The following is a 12,638-nucleotide window of genomic DNA, read 5'->3' on the forward strand; positions in this document are numbered from 1 at the left end:
ATGCCTTTGTACAAACACAGAACAGGGGAAGAAATGAAGAAACATTTAATCTCCCTGGATCTCTCATAATTATCTCTGCCAATTGCAGGAGGAAACAACAAGGCATTAATCCTTGCTATTTAACTCACAGGGATAAACCAACCAAAACAGCGACACACTTTGTTCTCCATTGCACTAGTAAGCAAGAAAACCTAATTCCAGCGCCTCAGGGGTATCCCAGCACCCTGTGCCCTTGCATCCAGGCCCCTCCCATGCTCCATTCAGTTGCATTTTTACCACCTTGTTCTGAAATTCCTAATTTTGCCGTTAAAATGCAGCAAAGAGGAAAGCCAACCTTCCCACATGACTCCCGCAGAGTCCTCCCTGACCTGTCTTAGGCTGGGAACAGCAGGGCCTACATTTGACTCCCCAGGGCACTGGCTGGTTTATCTCAAACTGGTTAGCCACAAGGCAGAATAAGAAGAGAGTGATTAGGTAGCAGGTGTTGCCCTTGGCATCAGGCTTCCACAATGAGGAGGATCAATATCTCTGAATTACCATTTTAGTCATTCCCCGTGGGCACAGCCTGCACTGGAATAAAGGGGCTGTCCCTCGGGGTGACAGCTGGATCACCACATGCAGAAGAAACGGGCGCTCATGATTAAAGCAGAGGGCTGGAAGAAGACGTGCTGAGGGTGTCATTAAGAGTGTTTGTTTCCCTGCCTGCAACACAGCCTCTGCTATGACCTGGAGAAGGTTACTTCAGTTTTCTGTGCTTTGTTTCCCTCCCTCCCATCAGCAGGGACAGCGTGGGCCTTCCCACCCACTGAGATGCCATGAAGATAAATTCCCAGTTATTTGTAAGGCTGTTGAAAAAGCACCAGAGAAGAACAAGAGAAATACTGAACAGTTTCAGTAACAAATCAACTATTTTAAAGCTTCCCCCCAGAGGAAGCAATTATTTGGAGCCAGGTTACGTTTATGAGGGGAGACATAGACTGTAGGATGGTAACAACTTTGTCTGCAGAGATGAACCCAGGATCATCAATCTCAAAAACAGCCGTTACAGGGGCATTTCTGCCATCCTGTGCAGACTGCTCACAGAGATGGAGGAAAGTCATCTGAGCAAGACTGCCGCCCTGTCCCACCCGTGGGGAGCCCCACTCTGCCCTGCAGCACCCAGGGATGGGAGCACGAGGTGGGAAACCCAGCGCTGTTGCCCCTTGGGTGCCAGGCTGCCGCTTCTGGCTCCCATCGGGCTTGTCCAAGAAGGATTTGCTAGTCCCGAACCTGGCCCCCGCTCTCCACAACACGAGGAGACTATAACCTAGGTTTAAATATGAACAATGTATGCTTTCTAAATACAGATAGCACGTCAGCCCTTCTTAAGGGAGGACGTACCCGATGGGCACAGCCAGTATGGAAGCAAATCCAGCTGTGGGCCAGCTGCAGCTAGCAGCTCTGCCCAGCCCCAGCATCCCCAGCTGCCACTGTCCTGGAAGGAGGGACGTGTACCCCCCCTGCCAGCTCTCCAGCCCATCCTTCTCCCACCCCCAGCCACTGCCAAGGCCTCCTCCGTGCTCTCCGGTATCCAGGGCACGCTGCAGCCCGCTATGGCTCGCCCTCCTCCTTCGAGGGCATCAGCCCTGTGCCTGGCAGTGCCCGACCGCCCCACAGATGCTGCGTGTTGCGGTTTGGCATGTGTCCGGGACAAGGAGAGCGTGTCAGCCCCGTGAAGTGCGTCCCCCAGCCTCACGTGGGATCCACAGGCCTGGAGGACAAACCCTGCTTGCCAGGCAGAGCTGCTAACACAGAGTGATCTCAAACACCGTCCCCCAAAATAGCTACAAGGAGATCTGAGCGGCATGCCTAGAAAAGCAGACAAGGGTGTTTGTGCCCTCGATGCCAGTGTATTAGCACCAGACTGTGCTCTCTTGTCCCCAAATCTGTTGTGGTTTTTTTTTTTTTTTTTTGTTTTCATGGATGTAGCATGAAAAGCCTGAGCTGTGTCCCCCAGACGCAGCATGAGCTCTGCACAGGCCAGAGGACAGAGAGCTGCCAAAGGACAGCCACCTTATGCCAAGGTACCCTGAGGGCTCCTTAGCTCTGCTGTGCCACAGCCCAGGTCTCACTGAAGGTTACAGCAAGGAGTTTGCTGGTAAACATCATCCTCCTGAAAAAGGGAACAGAGAGAATTGGGAAGTCCATCATGTGTGTTTGTCCATCCCTTCCCCTGCACGCCAGGATGCCAGCTTAGTGCCGAGAGAAACCACAGCAGTTTTGCCAAGTACCGCAGCCAATGCGGGATGGGGGCTGGCAGCGTGTCCCAGCTCTCTTCTCCAGTGACACACTGGTAAGGGGCCCTCTGCATGGCCCTGGCAGGTGAGGAGGAGTGTGAAAATGCTCGCTTTGCAAAGCACAGGGCTTGTTGGCACGTAACTTGCCAGTATTCTTATTTTCAGGAGGGGGAATCTGCATTTCATGACACCCTTAAACAGAGGTCAGAGGCTGGGGGAGCTGTTAATGCAGGGGAGGCTTCTGGCAGGGGCAAAGCTACAGCACGTCAAGGAGCTATTTGGTAATGCAATCCCACCACAAAGCTTTCCGACAGTGGCGTTGTGGCATGCAGCAGCCAGAGGTGACGAGGAAAGGCTCCAGATGCGCTCGGTCCTGTTAAAGAGTTAAAGCATGTGGTTGTAATGGGGCTGGTGTGTCCACGGCTTTGTGTTCCTGGAAAATCCACACGTACAGAACATCCTGTCTGGGAGCCGGGCGGTACAGTGCGCTGGCTGGCAGGACGCCTGGCGAGGGCAGGAGCCCGTTTATCCCTTTTTCTGAGCAAGTTTCTCAAAGCAGCTTTGTGGCAGGGTCGATGTCTTTGTGGCCAGGCTGCTTTTCTGGAAGCCGAGGTGTTCCTGCGGGCCCCGGCCTTTCCACCCGTCAGCCGAAGGGCCAAGGGTTTAGGAGGATTTCCCAGACCACCCACCTCGGGCTTGGCTCCCACAGTCATTTCTCATTGCAGGCACAAACCAGAGGTGACAAATTATTTCCAATGTGTCTAATAGATAAGAGCTGCTGAACAACAAGCAGGGCACATTCCTGGCTGACAGAACTGATGTGGCAGTGAGACCACAGCCCAGAGAAAAGCAGTAATAATTTAAAAGCAATTCCTGGAGGCCACCGACTCCCATGTGCCAACTGTCTGCATCAGGAGGGCAGGCACAGGCCACAGAGCTCCAGTTTCACAGTGGCAATACTACAAAAAGATCAGCTTACTGTGTGGGAATAACTTAAGGAATAAATGGAAATGGGAGGAACGTAGATGTCACCCCTTCCTTTCTCTTTAGCCTGCCCGTTCCTCCACAGAGGACAGAAATCATATATGTGAGTATACAAAAATCGCATAACTTCGTTAAGGACTTTGCTTTGAACAAGTTGGCCAACAGGGTCTCCTCTCTCTTTCCCTTTCCCTTTCCTGTTACACTACCAATAGATTTCCTTAAAAGAAAGGAATGCTCATTAGTACACCTGCCTCAAAGGGCAACGTTACCTTAGGTCTTTGAAGCAAAGAAAATAATAATAACGGACTGTATGTAGCACTGACAGAACAACGGGTGTCCATTCTTCTGCAGTTTCTGCTCCTGCCATCCTCCCGGTGCAGTGTGACTACCCGGAGGAGGGGAGAGCAGAGCCTGCACCCAGCCTCGCCTCCGCACTCGTGCCTGCGCTGCCTGCACCACGCACTTGAAAGATCTCTCCCACACCTCCTGCGCTGCCCCGCTGCCCACTTTGGATTAGTGTTTTGCCAATAAGAGCTATCTTCTCTCTAAAAATAACATCTTTTTTCTACGTATACTTTTCTCCTTAACTAGTCCCCAAGATTAATTAGCCCTTTATTATGTTCACCCTCTCTTCCTCTCTGAATTCCTCCCATGCCAGACACCATCTCTTTAAACCTTTCTCCCCCACCCCTTCCCCATGGTTAACAACTCGGCCAGTCTCCCCTGACTGACTGTTCCCACGGGTGGATGGGGACACCACAGGGGCTGTCAGCTCTTGCTGCCGTAGTCACCAATGCAGGTTCCAAGCCCCACAAGACAGGGACTGCAAGAAAACCACACAGCCATTGCTCCAAACACTCCCCAAAATGCCTTTTTTCTCCTTGTATCAAACCCAGACCCAACCTCACTCCCTCTGAAACCCCCCCGCCGTGGTTTTCATCCAGCCCGTGTCTCTGGACACATTCAGCCCCTCTTGCTTCACTGCTGTTGCCTTTCCCCCTGCGCAGAGCCAGCAGGCACACATTTCCTACCGCTGCGGGGGGAGAGCCAAGTAGCTGCCGTGTCCTCCCCCAGCTCACATCCTTCCTCTCCCTCCATCGCTGACGGATCGTTGCTGCTTGCTCCCAAGTAACTCAGACTGCACAGACTGTTTTCCTTGGGGGAGCAGAAGGGTCAGAGCACTTGTGGCGGTCTTTTCCGCACCGCATCAGTAAAATTGCTACGCAGGCACTCCGTGCTATAGAAAATAAAGGCAAACAAATACCTTGCCCAGCCTCGCGCAGCAGGTCTGCACACTAGATCAGGAGACTCCTCGGGCAGGCTGAGGAGCGTCTCCTGAAAACAACTGCCATGAACATCAGCCAAGGCAACGGGTCCGGGTGGCTCAGGTGATCACAGCCCTCCCAGAACACCCGCGAGCCAACCTGACCCAACTTCTCCCTCCCTCACGCACCGGCACCCCGAGGGGGGCCTTTCCTCTGGAGAGCAGAGGGTATTTTCAGAAACGGATGATCCTTCCGAGGCCGCACCAACTCCACTCCTCCTTCCCCAAGCCACCTGAACATCCCTAGCTTTAGCTTCATCCTGATCTTCACATGGAAGGCACCGCACTACTGCAACGTATTCACTAATGAACTCCTAAGATTTCCAGTCCACAAGGCCCAAGCAGTTAAAAAAAAAAAAATACACAAGACATCATAGCTTCACTTCAAAAGAAATTTTTTTTTTTAATTTAGAAATGCAGTTATATACATAGAACAATTAAATTAAACTTTGTACAAATATTAAAATACTATCTTCACACCCACTGCAATGTACAGGATACCAGAAAATATATATAAAATAAAGCAAAATAAAACCGATTGAGTGACATCCTGCACAGCATCAATTATGGTTTTGCTTTTAAATCCCACATATATATGGAGTACCATTCTGCAAATAATTCCATAGTGGTGCAATTCAAAGAAAAAGAAAACACATAAAGGAAAGAAGAAAAGATTAATGCACAAAGGCAGTCAAGCTCCCCTTGCATTTGCATCAGCAACTACCAGCAGTCTACCCACCGCATCATAGGACACCTGCTTCACAGACAGCTTCACTTTGTGGTTTTTTTTTTTTTTTTGGAAGGAAGCAAATTTGAGAATGGGAACCAAAACACTTTCCAGCACAACTCAGTTGCCTCTGTCCTTGCTCACTCGAGGACAGAAACGAAAGCACAGCTACAGAAAGCATTTGCAGAGCATCGGCAGAACCGTTCTGGTGGGTACATACACCCGTACGTCGTCTGCAGAGGGACGAGTTTGGAAGCAGTGCTGAACACAGGGCCCTGAAGAGAAGTGCCATGCTCTGTCCTGGTGTGGAAGGGCAGGAGGTGGGGATGAAGGACTGAAAAAAGGCTTATTTCCTGTATAAAAATATGCCTTAAAATGAAGCCTGCTCTAGGAAACCTCTCCGCACTTTCAACGCCTATCATAGAGAATAAATGTTTTCTAAGTTCTTCTGCAAACAAAGGTTTTCACAAAGAGCAAGTTCAATCTACAAGTTCCCTGGTGAGGACTGAAGGGTGAAGATGGGGTGAGGCAGGATGTGCAAAATGGATGGGATTTATTGCATTTATATACAGAAACCAGAAAGTGAAATTGATTTAATTAGTTATCTGGATAGAGTAATAAGGCAGATTTTTTTTTTTTTTTTTAAACAACTGCTATCAGAACAGTAAAACCAAGTTTTGCAAACATATTCTAAAAAGGTCAGCAAGGAAATCTCCAACCAGTTGTATGTTAGTATTTTTTTATACAGCAAGCCTGCTGGTGTCTGCTAAATCTTCTAAACAAAGCACAAGCTTCCTTACAACTCAGTCATGAATGCATTAGCTCATTAGCCTGCAGCATACCTCTGTTTCCAGCCACAGCTCTTCCCTACCCCACTCCCTGTGCTCCCCTTTCTGTGCTGCAAATGACTTAACCATCCCAGATTATTCCCAATGGCTGAGCCTGTTGCTCTCTTAGCCCCAGCTCCTCAGTATTGACCCAAGTCATCTACCTCTGGGAGGACCTTCGGATGCTTCCTCCCAGCACACGTGGAACAGGTTTCCTCCTCACACACCTGACTTGTCCACACGCTGAAAAGGCCAAATAAACCCTCCAGACGCATTAAACAATTCACCACAACGGAGCTGAAGGAGAAACCTCAGGGGAGATGTCCAAGGGGTGAACAAGCAGCATGCCTGCTGAGTAAGCATCCTCCGCACGGCAAGTTCTCTGGTGGTTAAAAAAAGGATAAAAATGCATTAAGCTCCTCTCCCTCCCAAACCCGTGAAGTCTGACCTCAGCAACGACTCCACAGGCTCACGCGCTGCAGCACGTCTTTCCTCCTGACTTCATTTTTTGCCTCTTCTGCAGCTAATGACGGAGAGATGCAAGCTATTTAAAGCCAGAACACACAAAACCACCTCTCACCAATGCTGCCGACCCCCCTTCAAGGCGGCAGGAGGCTCTGACGCCACCCAAGCTGGCTCACCCTTCCAGCTGAGCTTCGTGATGCAGAGCCTGCCCGGAGACTGCCCCGCTTCCCCACGGGACACTGTCAGCTTCACTTTCTGGTTCTCTCAGGCTGGTTCAGTTCTGCAACACTTGGGCTGGAAACACTGCAGTAGGTTGCATTTTATTTTTATTTTTTTTTTTAAAAACTATGCAACTGAGAGGGAGCAGGGAGGCTTTTCTATTGCACATAATATTCTGAATTTCTGAAATGCCCTTTTTTTAACCCGTCAGACTCCAAAAATAACAGAAACCTTTAAAATAAGTGTGATTTTTATTTTTCCAATGTAATTAAATCATTTTAATGTTCTTGAATATCACAGGAGCCAGCACGTATGATAGAGCATTAGATGATTATATTGGGAGTGTTAAATGAGGGAAAAATGCTTCCCTTTGAATTCTTTTGCCAGACAAGTGGGGAAAAAAAGGTAAGGAGGCTGTGATCCCATCAGAAAAAAGAAAAAGAAAAAAAAAAAGAAAAAAAAATCATTTACTGTGTTACAGCTTGCAAGGCTGAGCCTCCCTGCTCCCCATCCACCACGCTGAGATCCAGGCTGCATCTACCTATGGCAACAGCCAAAGAGGTCACACTCTGTGCTCAGAGGTAATGAACGCTCCTGAGACACAGCAGACGTCACGACTGAGGGATCTTTAAGCCTCAGTCCTTGCTCCCGTAAGTAAAGACAGGACTGTGCAATTTAGGTTTTCCTAAATCTCTGCTTAAAAGTTTTCCCAATCCTTCAGCCTCCGCCAAATTAAAACAAACACAAATGAGTAACAATCACTTGATAATAAGTGAGGCCTTGCTCCCCCCCTCCCCCTTGAAAAACTGTCAGGCAGCCATCGCTCAGGCTCCTCCCCAGACATTCTACCTCATTTTATATGAAAATAAACTCTAGAGCTGAGGCCGTGGGCAAGAGGAATGTGATGCCCCCAGACGGTCTCCCATGTTCTGGCTTGCACAGGTCCCTGGGGCTCTTCTGCAAGCGCTGGGGGCATCAGCTGGGGCTACCAGCCAGCACAGCAGAGACTGGCCTGGGAGCTGCTGCTTTACCCTCAGCAAGCCAACAGAAGCTGCCTGTTTATGCCTGATCACGAGATCTATGCTTGCATATTTCCCTCCACCTCCGCATTTCCCTCACTCCTTAGTAAAGACATTTCCCACAATTTCTATAAATTAAGCAAAATTAAAGCACTCCCTCTTCTGTGCAGCCTGCTTCCTTCTCTTCCCCACCCAAATTGAATTTTCTCTCCCAAACTGGCAGTTGCTTGCTTTACAATGGCAGAGAGAGGAGGCAGGGTACGTGCTTACAGAGCAGGCGCTCATCCAGGGCAAGGCCAGGCCTTGGGATCAGCTTCCAGCTTTGTTCAGAGATTCTCCCACCAAGCTGCTCCTAACACTGAGTTAAAGGACTGTCCCTTGCAGGAAAGCAGCACGTACCTGACTTCTACACCACGACTGATGAGGGGTCAGTTTGAGTAGACAGGACCTTAAATGCATAAAGAGCCGCTCACCCTGCTCAGAGTTGGTTAGGCAGCAGGAGAGAACGCACCCGTTCTTCCCTCCACACTCCCTTACCGCTACACTCACTCAATCTCTCCATCTGCCCTGATAAACCAGTGAATGAGACAATTTGCTCAAGCTTAGACCATTTCCAAGGTAGGAGCTAAAAATTAAATGCAAACGTCCCCACGCTTATTTTCTAAAATTCCAATAGCAGATGGATAAACAACATTTGCCCTCTCCAGTGCTTGAAGCTGAGACACCACAGCCCGCTGTAAAACAATGTGGGATTTTCACCAAACTGAACAAAATAATATCCAAACCAGGACAGGATTTATCAAAGCCTGGTGTTAAATGCAAGGTAACATGAGCAATAGGGAAGGAATTTTAAAATACTGTATTTTTAAATTAACAACATCCCTCTAAAACAAGGATAGGGAAAATAGGATTCCTCCATCCACAGGCACGCGCTGTCCCAGGTGTCCTGGGATTTAACAGCTCATCAGGAACAGGAGCAGCGGGTACATGGCTGGATACTATGGCCAAACCCCATTTCCAGGAGCTGGAGCTAAGCCACATTGATTTTATATATAAAGGTGTTGCATTACTTCTACCACATGCTGTGACGGTATGTTCCTGGAGCAACAAGGATGAGGATGGCGAGGATCACAAACCAAAAGCAAAGCAGCAAAGACGGCATCCCTATTTACCTGTACATTACCACATGATGTGTAAGGCCATGACATTTTGCTCCTTCAACTCAAATAAAGATTTAGCAGCTTCTCACGGGGCAAACACTTCCCTGGTTACTTCAAGACAGTTATGGCAAGCAAGGTACATGCATCTAAGAAGCCAACTTTTCTTGCTGAAACCAGCCCTGCAGAACAGTGCCCGGAGCTCCCCAGTGAAGAACCCTATAACCACCACAATGCTTTTGTGACTGGATCACCTACCTCAGACAAATGTGGCTTCCTGCAAAAAGACAGCAACCAGGATATTCCGACCTGCTGTAGATAACTGGGGGAGGGGGGGGAGGGCAGAGGTACATGTATTTTTTGATTTTCTTCTCCTTGCTACCAGAACTTGAAACAATCTTCGAAACCTAGGTTCAGGAATAAGCTATGTGTCCTCTGACACTGCTGCCAATGTAGCCAACCTTCCCTCACAGCAACAGACAACTGCATTGTATTTAGGGGAGACTATAAATGCAGCTTACCCGCAGCCACAAGGAAGCAGCCCTTCTCTGTGGGCCCACCCAAGCCCATGAGGATAAACCAGCAGACTCTCGCTGTCTGAAGCTAGGAAGACACACTAGCCTCTGAGATGGCAGCCACCCAGGATTCAACGGCCGCTGTACCTAGTGTGGCTGGAAAGGTAATTTGGGATTGTACCAATGGCACTAGGCATTCGCTACCCACGGGTGTTTTTCCCCTTGACATTTTCAAACACCTGAACCACTTCAAGATTACATCTCAAAAGCATTTCCTCTGCCTGAAATCTGACCAAAAGAACCTAAGATTTAGTACAGAACCACCTCAACTGGAAAAGCTCTGAGACACACAACTTCTTCAGAAGAGCAGGGCCACAAATTTGGTTCCAGTCCTGATGCCTCAGTGAATGGGGCTAACTCATAATTAACGCAGGGTTGGTTAACTGAAAATCACATCCTCCGAGCTTTCTGGACTCCGCTAACCACTGGCCATTCTCTAAGGCTCTTCTACAACCTAACGCCAGGAGATGCTCTGGCACCAGACCAAAGCTGAAAGGGTTGTTTTATTGGCAGCACAGTCCCAGTCCCAGTTCCTAGAAACACAGTATAATCAATTGGGCTGCACAGGTAGAGAAGGAAGGAGGAGACAAGAGTGATTTTCAGGTATGAACTCCTGCAGAGATGGTTTTTGAGAAGGGGCAGAGGGCGTTCCTACACACTGGACTTCTCAGACTTCAGCGCTCTAGAAATTCTCAATGAACTGTTATTGCACAGCTACGTTGTCACACAGCCCAGCTCATCCGAGGCGCTTCTAGACATTGCAAGCTGCCCCTTAACTGGGATCCCTCCCAAGCCCAGCTTCAGTCCCAGGGAGGCATTTTGTCCTGCCCTATCACAAAGAGGGTGCCGGAAGAAGAGCCTATGTAACATATATAGGTATATATAAACTGTGTCTGCACCCAGTGAGCAAGCGGTTTTAGCCCCTGCTCTCTGGGCAGCAGAAGGGCTAGAGAGGCTGATAAACTGCAACAAGCCGGTGTGAGGAGGAGAAAGGCACGAGAAAAGAGCAGCTCTTCAGAGACTGCTGTCAAACATCTGGCTGGGGAGGAGGAGAGGAGAGCTCAAATCCACTCTGTTCCTTGAGCCCCCGATGCTGATGGAATGGGGAAGCCAGCGCTGCACCAACTCCACTGGTGCATCCAGGAGGCAACCTGGCGACATCCTTTGGATCTTCAGCTGAGGGCGTCTCTGCTTGGAGGTATCCAGGGCACAGCTTGCAAGGACGGGGAAGGCTGCACAGAGTGCTTTCTGTCCTGAAGGCAGGGAGAGGGGAGGAGGAAGAAATCCAAGAGGGAGAGGGCTAGACAAACACAGCAAGCCTCATGCTTCCTTCAGTAAGGGAATATCTGAATGGTGGGAAGAGAAAAAAAAAAAAAGAAAAAGTAGTGAAACTTCTGCGGTTCAACACCACCAGAAAAACTACTGCTGAAAATAAGACAGGCTCCCATTTCCATAACATGATAATGCAGTGGTGTTCCTGTCATCACAACACAGCAGAAGGGACCTTTAGAGGACTCTGCTCCAGCCCACCCCTGTGAGAGGGGCCATCGCCAGCTCCAGCCTTGAAAATCTCCAAGGACAGAGACTCCATCACCTCTGAGTGCTCATCTGGTCCTGCACTGCTCTCCTACCACAAAATACTTCCCTAATGACAAATGTGAATCTGTCAAGTTACAGCCTGTAGCCATTGCCCCATGCTGTATCATCTGGCTGAGAAGAGTTTGGCTCCATAGACTTTTCAACTCCCTGTAAAGTAGCTGTAGTCAATTGTTCTCTTGACCTTCAGCTGCTTCTTCAGCAGATTAAAGAAGCCCGGCTCCCTCAGTTGCCCCCCACAAGCCCGTGGCTATCCTGGCAGGCCTCCAACAGAGCCTGTCCAGTTTCTCCACATCTCTCTTGAACTGAGGGTCCCCCAACAAGATACAGAATCCTCAGTAAAGCCTCACCAATGCTGTTTAGGGGAAGATAATAACTCCCCTTAAGAATGACAGTTTCCTCCTTTCCCATGACCTCAGCAATCTTTTAGTTCCTCAAAATGTCAAAGACATGTTTCTTACTGTGGCAGGGATGGTTGCAAATACAAGGATCACACTTGCCCTTACCTAACATGAAGAAATGCAACCTCCTCCAGTAGCTGCAGCTTCCTCAGCTTTGAGTCACAAGCACAAGCTTTACAGTCTCCTGGTGCAAGGAGCAATCTGCCACCATACAAGAAGCCTTAGAGGCAATACATGTTTCCTCTAAGGTGGTGATAGAAATGACAATGCAGAGACAGCATCCTTGAATTTCTACACTGTGGACATTTTTTGTTAAACTTCATTTCTGGATTTCTGCTGTTTACGCACTTGAGGTTTAATGTCCATCTCAGGACATGCTGCCCTTTCTGATCCCCTTTAGCTGTTTTTACCACAAGGGTTCTGGGTGGCATTACCACAGCTGCAGGGCTTGACACCATGGAAAAGAGAAGCTCTGCCCTGAGCTATCTACAAGCCAGTTACACTTCTTGCTTCTGCAGAAGCAACCTTAAGCCGCAGCTTCACATCAGCTCTGGCGTCGTAAAGCCACTCCTTCAGGGCACAACAGAAGTGAAAAATACAAGATGCACTGACTGTTTAACAGACTTGTCCCTCTGCCCTGCACAGTAAGCTGAAGTACATCCCTCCTGGGTCTTCTCACATGCCGAGGCTGCAGCACTGTATACACTGTGGCAGTAAGCCGTTTACTACAACAGTCTAAAAATGAAGAAGCCCAAACATCACAAAGGGTTTGTATTCCAAGCATATCCTCCCACTCCCACCAACTTGTTTTCCAAGCAGCTATTTTACTGCACTTGCACTATGATGCTGGAGGCTGACATTTCGCTGCAAATCCTTTGCTAAGACAGCAAGCACGAGCAGCAGAACCTACCACTTTTTCCAGACTGCTCTAGGCTCCCAGTCTGAGTGTGCTGCATACTTCAGAAGAAGGTATTAAATAGTGCTTGCACATCTAAGTCATGAAACATGACATGGAGACTGGGACACCTCTTTTCAAAAGCTCCTCTGGTGCCTGACATACATAGGGGC

At 48.9% G+C, this 12,638-nt stretch overlaps 1 protein-coding gene across 8 annotated transcripts in view; it reads right to left on the reverse strand.

Moving 5' to 3' along the window:
- Positions 1–5,876: 5,876 nt before the first annotated feature.
- Positions 5,877–12,638, reverse strand: part of SUSD6 (sushi domain containing 6) — a 98,823-nt gene continuing 92,061 nt past the window's right edge. For all 8 annotated transcript variants that reach the window (XM_042790576.1, XM_042790579.1, XM_042790575.1 and 5 more), the window contains one exon: positions 5,877–10,919. In XM_042790576.1, coding sequence (XP_042646510.1) covers positions 10,894–10,919 — 26 coding nt within the window. In that variant the 3' untranslated portion in view covers positions 5,877–10,893. The remainder of the gene's footprint in view (positions 10,920–12,638) is intronic.

This window comes from Tyto alba, unplaced genomic scaffold, assembly GCF_018691265.1.
Source record: "Tyto alba isolate M040663 unplaced genomic scaffold, T.alba_DEE_v4.0 Super-Scaffold_18, whole genome shotgun sequence".
Lineage (NCBI taxonomy): Eukaryota > Metazoa > Chordata > Aves > Strigiformes > Tytonidae > Tyto > Tyto alba.